The following is an 8,439-nucleotide window of genomic DNA, read 5'->3' as shown; positions in this document are numbered from 1 at the left end:
GCGGAGACCCGGACACAGAGCTTCCATGTTTCACAACCTGACACCTATCAGTCAAATAAGAGGAAAACATTTGTAATGCAGATGATGAAAGTTGAAAAGAAATCYACTTTTGTAAGAGAGTATAATGATCAACTGTGTCAAACGCTTTACGAAAATCAACATATGCAGCACCAGTTACTTGACCTTTGTTCAAAGCAGCACGTATTTGTTCAGTGAATAAAATTACTGCAGACATGGTTGACCTTGACGTGCGGAAACCATGTTGGCTATTGCTTAGCATATTATTAGCTTCTAGATGCTGAAGTAGTTGATTAAATATTTTTTTCAAGTAACAGAAAAATAGAAAGAACAGAAATTGGCCGATAGTTTGAAACTTCTATTGGATCACCAGATTTAAAAATGGGAGTAATCTGCTATGTTTTCAAAGGAGAACTGTCTCTGACAGCCATATTGAAATGCCAACTGACTCAAAATATTTTAAATTAATTTATATTGTAAGTAAGTAAAATTTTATTTATATAGCGCCTTTCACAGAAATAAATTCACAAGGTGCTGTACAAACAAGAACACCCAATCAAGAAGACACACATGACAAACATTGGGGGACAGGTGTACAGGTCATGCAGCAGCAGAGACAGAGACAGTTGCACTACCTTTAACAGCTTGCTAGAAATACACAAGAAATACACAATTCTACACCATTGCTTAAAGTACAGAATATGTATTGGAGATCATTTGCAGTTACAACTACACTACGGTAAGGAATCACTCGGTTATGAGGATTCAACTACACTCTAAGAACTTAAAAGTTCTGTGGAGATTATTTATCACAGGATCTTCTATGTTTGGAACAAATATCTTCTTTTGCAATTGAATGACACAACACAATAAAATGAGCGTACTCAGTGACTTTAGTCTGATCTAATAATAAATTAGATCATTTATTTACAGAATCAAAACAAATCACATATACAGCTTATTGTGGGAAATTAAATTTCCTATAAAGAGAGAAACAACAAATTTTTAGGCTTAGATAAACTATTTGTTTGTCTTCTTCTTAAGTTTCGGCAGGGCAGATAGTTTAAGGAGTAAAATAAGGTATTAGCTTCTACTTTTAATCTTATCTTTAAAGAATGTGGATTTTGACCAGGGAGGGCAGCCGTCTCTCAATGAATTCAGCCAGACATCAGGTACACTCATTAACGAGCAGCCATTACCCTGGACCGAAGACAGAGGAGTCACCCACAGTTCAAGTCGAAGGAAAGATCGTCCAGTTGGTGAAGAACTTCTCGGAACCTCATCCAGTTGGACCTTCCAGGCTCGTTAACTTTTCCAGCGTCTCCTGGGCTGCTTTCAATCAAAGACCAGAGATGAGGATCTTCTCTGTATCCGTCTCAAAAATAGAATACTTCAAAACAAAAGTTGCTCTGTGTGGCTTTGCTAAGCTCAGGTAATGGACGTGACCAGATGGGTCCACTTCAAGGCTGTGAGGTTTCCCTTTGACCCAAATGGGCAAAAACACACAGTCCAGCACTGGCTCTCTGCAAAGAGAAGACAGCCGCTTCCTCGTCAAAGCACAAGAACTGTTAGTCTTAGACCAAAGATGTTAGTTAAAAGATAGGAAGTGTTATTGAGGACTCTGTGTTATTTTGTCTTAACAAAATTGTTGACGTCTGTACAGTCTGTACTGCTGTTCTGACCTGCTCTCTGGATGATTTACTGAAACTTAAAAATGAATTATTTCATTTAATAACACTCATTATGATGATTCAGACAAAAATTTAAATAAAATGTTTCATAATAAAGCTTAACCATAATGCTGAGTTTAGTCAAGTAAAAAAATTTTAACAGAAAAATCTATAATCAATCACTGTGGTTTCACGATTACTGTAAATTTCAAGCAATGATTTGCATTAAAACAAACATTTTCTGTGGTTTTCTTTTTTGTACATTCATAAAATTATGAATAAAAAGATTATTCTGTTTATTATCTGATTAAGAAGAATATGTCTTTTATAGCTGTAATAAAATATGTCATACAGACAAGCATGCATGTAAATAAATCATAAACTGGCTTCCACAGCACAGATTATGGATTTAAACATAGCTTTCAGCTATAAGTGAGAGAAAAAAGCGACTTGAACTAGGTCTGACGTCATTACCTTGAACAGCCGTAAAGTAGCTTATTATCAGCAAATAATTAATGTTATTGACGTATTTACAACTTCAAAATGACAGAAAACAACTAAATCTGCAGCTTCTTGTTATTCTCTGAGCACCAATCAGCCATAAACAGTCTTATAAATCTTATAATAACACTTTGACTATTGCCAACATGAAGAAAACAGTGTTTTTCCACAGTGCACAGAAGATAATATTTTAATGAGAAATATACTACGAGTTACCATTAAAAATGGAACCGTTCGGACCACCAATATGTAGGGGGTGAGCTTAAGGTGAATTAAGCTTCTCCCACATCTCTCATACTCAAGGTTACGAGGAAAATTCTTACCAAGGTTTTCTCATTATTTGTTAATATCTTGACTGTGCGAAACGAAAAATGACACAAGGGGAACGCTCAGATGAGTTCAATTTGTTAATAATGACTATGCAATCATTTATTTACACAAATTAAACAAATCAGCAGTTACACCTGATTGTGGGTATTTAATTTCCTATAACAAGCGTCAGAATTAATGAGATAAAACCCGCATCCGAATTTCAATTCACATCAACTCATATTACTTATAATAAGACAGTAAAACGTTAGTTCTGCTGTTAAACAACCAAATAATTTTACTGGCACTTTTAGCTTAAGTTTTGGCAAATCAAAGAAATAAGAAAGAGGAGAAAAGTAATGTTTGTGTTTCTACTACTTTAATTTTACCAAAGTGTGAGACAACCGGAACTGCACGTCTTTTCTTGACTCAGGTCCACAATACACATCACTCCAAACACGTCAGCTTTTACCTGATGATGGCTTCTTAAGACACCCTCGAAGTAGAAAAACTGGCTCGCCTCCGATCAGTCAGAGAACTGTTGTCGGCTCGCTTACCAGTCATTGGCGAACAGCTGTTATTTTCAGGTAACTTTGTGTCTGCTTCAGTCCAAGCCAGAAAAATTCAAGCCATATCTGGTTTCTCCTTCAAAATAAAACATCTCCCCATCGGGAGGTACAAAACACACTTGGAGGTTTAAAGCCTCGGGTTGGAACACCGACAGGCGTGTCGGGTCCCTGGCTGTAAAATCCCCCCTAATTGGCTCGTGGGATGAGATCTTACAGCCCCAGGGCTGAGGTTTCTCCAGAGAGAATCACAGCCGGCTTCCTTGTTTTGAGTTAGGAAGTCAGAGTGTGCTCAAAGCCGTCCCGGTTAGTAATAAGAACGGACAAACTTTGGTTCCGCCCTCAGGCTTAGAGATGAGTCAGAGAAGAAAGATACAGACTTGCCAGCCAGGCGCCAGTCAAGGTTAAATTCTGTGGTTGTTCAACAACATCATGATAACTTCTTTAGCTTTCTTCTGATAGACTCTAAGAGAAATCACTGCAAAACATTTATGGTGATTAACTACAAAATTTCTGTTTTATAATCAGCTCTGAACCTTCTGTTAGTCCAAATAAATGAAAGATTTTCTCAAGAAAAAATCCACTATTATATTACTGTGTTCACAGTAAAATAAAAACAGTGATTTACATAAAACACAATGAAAACATTGTAATCAGATTCTCTGTGATTTTTTATACCATTATAAATCTTTAAGGCATGATAAAAGAAAAGAAGTAGTTCCACTTTTCCTGTGACAGTCATTATCATAATTTAACAAATGCATAAACATTCTTAGTTAAATGACAAGTGAATCACGAACAGAAGAGATTGTTCTGTCCATTATCTGATTAAGAGAACTGYGGGGTTCTCTTCCACGGTTAGAATGACCTGTCATGGCCTAAATAGAGTTCAGTTTGTGACAGAGTTCCTGTCCTCTCATCAGGCCTGTCCGAGGCCCGCTTAGAGGCAGAAAATCTTGTTTCTTCACTCGAGGTGACCCCTACATAGCTTTAACAGGAACCAAGTTCTGTCTCTTTAAAAGAGCCTTAGGTCAAGGACAGTTTTGCATGTTTATTTCACCCAGAGTGACCACTACACTATCTAAGCTCAGTATGTGTTGAATGGGCGGATTTATAGATATCTGTATATTTTTGAAGTTTTTCTGTCTGTGACGATCATCTTGAATCATGTTCACGCCAAAACCTAATCGTACATTTAGTTGATACATTCTGCAAGTTTCATTAAAAAGTGTCTGGTTGTTCGTGAGATGATTTGATAGCAAACACATTAACACACAAGCAAAAACATCTGCCTTTGAGGCAGGTGCTAAAAACATTAAAAGAAACAAAGACAGAACTTGGAGAACAAGACCGAGTCAGAAAACTAAAAACCAATATCAAACCCTATATAAAACTACCCTCACAGACTGTAACATTTCTGACAACAGTTCCTTATTTTAAGTTTATTTACGATGTTTGTTAACTTGTCTCTGTTTCGCAGAACCAGTAACTGGAGCAACGATTGTCCACTCTGGTCCAAAGGAGTTCTTTGAGGGAAAAGACCTGGAGATGCAATGCAACGTTACAGTTGGAAATCATGTGTCCTACAAGTGGCTGCTCAATGGACGGGTCATCTCACCATCTCCTTTCTACCAGATTTCAGAAAACAATCTAATGATCTACAGGTCAGTGCAAAACCTACACAATGTCAAGAATTACCACATCACACTGTGGTATTGGGCATATATACGTAATTAAGGTTGGTTGTGAAGATAATTGTGTACTGTTACCGGTTAGTTTATGTTTCAAACGAATTTTGTGTTTTGGTAAATTAAACATTGTTATGTACATGTTGCCTCTGACTGGGACTTTACTGCTAATATTGCACATGAACTAAAGTCACAGATATATGTGCACAAAAGTGCAATGATGTAAAAAAAAAACCGACATGAATCTAAGTCAATTACATTCATCCATCCTCAGCCACTGGACAGCTGACAATGAACTTTCAAAAATGGTTAAAATGAGGGATCAGGGTAATGGTTAATTTTAGGTACTGAGGTCAGGGATAGGCTCTATAGGGCTAAAAAAAGTTAAATTTAGGGACTGGGATAGTTAGTTGTTGCGCATTTCCTACTCTTTTAAAAAATATGACAACATGCTCCTTCTTCTCCGCCTCATCTTGTTAAGAACGGATGCGAGGCGGGTACCCGACACGTCCGAAGCTGGACACAGACGTCTACCTGACCAAGCGTCAATATGTTGACAAGTCGGGAGTGAGAATGGGTTGGACAATGAATGGATGGAAGAAGAGAAGCCCAGAGATCTATCAGTCCAGCTCATTCTGGGAGATTCAAAGGCGTTAGACCAAAGCCTCAAACCCTCCAGGAGACAGGGATATACCTCCCACAGCTTTTTGTCTTCCATGGTCTAGACATCCAGGAGAGTCAAGTGCCCTGTTAGGAAAATATGGGACAATAGGATCTTTAATATAAGCTTGAGCTCGGTTGTTGAGAGCTTTGTACTGATCAGATACATGGCCCACCTCAGTTGATTCCTGATGCTGACGAGCAGCTGCTCTACACCGAGCTCCACCTGAATGACAGAACTCCTCTCTTTATCTCTAAGGCTGAGTCCAACCACACCACACAGGAAGCTCGTTCCTGCTGCTTACATCCTAGGATCTTGTTCACTTGTGATCCATACCTCATGACCATAGATGGTTTGACTGTAGATGGATCAGGAAATCAGGAGCTTTGTCTTTAGAATCCCTCTTTCCCATAACAAACCAGAGCAACATCCCGATTACCATAGACAAAAAAAACAATCTATCTCTTGTTCCATCCTGCTGCCATCACAAGATAGAACAAGATATCTAAAGATAGCAGCTCATTCCTAACCCAGTTAAGAACCATGACTTCAAATTTCAAAGAGCTGCTTCACAGTCAGCTGCCAGGTGTGCATGCTAAAGCTCATGACCTGAAGAAACCAACAGAACCACATCTTCTGCAAAAGGCAGAGGCTGAAGTTTCCAAAATGTGGTTTCAAAGTCTTTGTTTTTGGGGTCAAGATCTTTTGACATTTAAAGTAACAGTGAGCTGATGAGTATTTATTGTCATGTCATCATTTAAAAAGGAAAATTGCTCCAGCAAAAGACAAGTCCCTGTCACAAAAATGCTGGCTTGTTACTGAGTTGTTTTTCACAACTCTTCCAACATTTGTCTGAAATAGAAGTCAGCCATTATGAGTACGTTACCAGAATAACAACATGTGTGTCTCTCAGAGCCACATCTGAAGCCAGCGGCTCCTATGTGTGTGTGGCTACAAACATCTTCAATGAAACAAAGGTCTTCATCTCCAACAGCTCTGATGTTTTGATCACAGTGAAAGGTCAGTACCGAGTGTAGAAACATTTACAGAAATGTTTCCTTTTCAAAATCAGCTCAGCAGAGTGACGTCCTCCACCTTTCTCTTCTCTCAGCCTTGGTGTCAAAGCCCGACATCTCGTTCGCTGTGTTGAAGGAGGATTACCAAAATTACTCTGCTATTATCACCTGTCAGTCAGAAAGAGGAGCTCTGCCTATAACCTTTTCACTCTACAACGGCACAGAACTGCTCAGCAATGTGACAGCTAAAGAGAAACATGCAACTTTTAAGGTTCCAATCATCCTGGACCAGGACCTGGGGTTGCTCCAGTGCCATGCAAACAATGGGGACAGAACTACATACAGTCACTCGTTGCCCTTAAAAGTTGGTATGTAAACTATTAACTCTGTTTTGACTTTTTTCTAACACCAGTGCACATTGGGATTGCAGAATTTTGGAACTACATACTTCTGTTTTGATGCAAAAGAACCAGGATTGTACTGTAATGCTGTTGGCTTTGTCACTCGCTAAACAAAGAGTTGTCAAAACGTTAAACATCGTACATTTTGATCAGGACAAGGTCAGTGTTGGTTAGCTTTTGACTGCCTAACTGAATCTAATCTGTGTCCTGCAGTCCAGGTTGGTGGGCCTGTGACGATTGATTCCAAGTACGACATGGCAGAAAACTATGCTGTCATTGGACTCAAGTTTTACTGTAAGGCAGCGAAAGGATCTCATCCCCGTTTCCAGTGGTTTCTCAACGAAACGCTTCTAAAGGACAGAGGAAGCTTTTATTATGTGTTCGACCGGCTGCCGACCGAATCCATCCTCCTGCTGTCTGTGGGAAGGAGCAGCACGGGAATGTACCGTTGTGAAGTGTCAGACAGCTTCGACAACACCACTGCCATAAGCAGTAGGACGCACTATTTGAATAAAAACGGTACGGTTGGTTTGCAGCTGCTTTGATCAGAGCATCTTTACCGTATGACATAAATGCTATTTTATTCACTTGCAGTCAAAACACAAAGGCAGATAGAAAATAATCGATGGATATCAATAAAACATGAACTTTTTCAATCCATTTCAGCATATCCACCACATCTAACTGATATTAGCTAACACAAAGCTGGCTATAACTCACACAATTTTACACATAATAAACTAGCATTTGCTGTGGTAGTAGCTGAGAGTCATCAACAACACATAGTTTGAGCGTGACATGTTGGGGTTGTGCATAATGGTATTTTTAAGGTTTTACTAAGAGTTACTCAGTTAATTCTCAGTGTAAAATGATCGTTTTAAAACTCTGATATGAAATGTGGGGATGAATATGCATTGAATGCTAGTCCTTCAATTTTTCTTCTTCTTCTTCTTTATTATTATTATTATTATTATTATTATTATTATTATTTTCTGTTTTTACCTTTCAGTGCTGAACCGCCTGCCTGTCTTTGTGGTGGCAGTTGTCTTTGGATGTTTTACATTCCTGATTCTCTTGGTGTCGTCTTGTTGCTTGTTTGGGCTGATTTTCAGTGAGTTTGCAAAGATTTGATCTTATATTGCTTTTTCTTGGATACTTCTGAAAAATGAATTTGTTTGCTCTTTTTCGTTTAGGACCAAAACAATTTGAAGAGAAGCCTTTGTAAGTTACTATCAGAGTTTCTCAGTTGTACCTGAATCTTGTACAATGGTGCAAACACAAAATGGTTGTAACTCACTCTTGTTTGACAAAAATGGAGCTATCTTTGTTTAAAATGTTGACGTGCAAGACAATGAATGATATGCATTCTTTTAAGGAATAGTTTCATCAATTTTTTTAAATCAGCGCAGATGATTTTATGTAAATTTCATAAAAGTAAGATTTGAATTGTTTGAGTTCACACACAGATTACCTACAATTTTACACAAAGTTAATTTTAATCCCAATCAGGGCATTTGGCAAAACATTGATTAAAGGGCCAATATTATGTGTTTCTCAGGCATACATTTAAATACTATACCATAATAAAGTATCTATGTCACCTTTAGCT

General features: G+C 38.2%; 1 protein-coding gene across 1 annotated transcript in view; it reads left to right on the top strand.

Moving 5' to 3' along the window:
• Positions 1 to 8,439, top strand: part of si:dkey-93h22.7 (Fc receptor-like protein 5) — a 12,425-nt gene that overhangs the window by 2,318 nt on the left and 1,668 nt on the right. The window contains exons 5-10 of the mRNA XM_014014004.1: positions 4,545 to 4,728; positions 6,327 to 6,433; positions 6,525 to 6,797; positions 7,044 to 7,349; positions 7,840 to 7,941; positions 8,024 to 8,051. Coding sequence (XP_013869458.1) covers positions 4,545 to 4,728; positions 6,327 to 6,433; positions 6,525 to 6,797; positions 7,044 to 7,349; positions 7,840 to 7,941; positions 8,024 to 8,051 — 1,000 coding nt within the window. The remainder of the gene's footprint in view (positions 1 to 4,544; positions 4,729 to 6,326; positions 6,434 to 6,524; positions 6,798 to 7,043; positions 7,350 to 7,839; positions 7,942 to 8,023; positions 8,052 to 8,439) is intronic.

This window comes from Austrofundulus limnaeus, unplaced genomic scaffold (genome assembly GCF_001266775.1).
Source record: "Austrofundulus limnaeus strain Quisiro unplaced genomic scaffold, Austrofundulus_limnaeus-1.0 Scaffold109, whole genome shotgun sequence".
Taxonomy (NCBI): Eukaryota; Metazoa; Chordata; class Actinopteri; order Cyprinodontiformes; family Rivulidae; genus Austrofundulus; species Austrofundulus limnaeus.
This window is presented reverse-complemented; position numbering and strand designations above follow the sequence as displayed.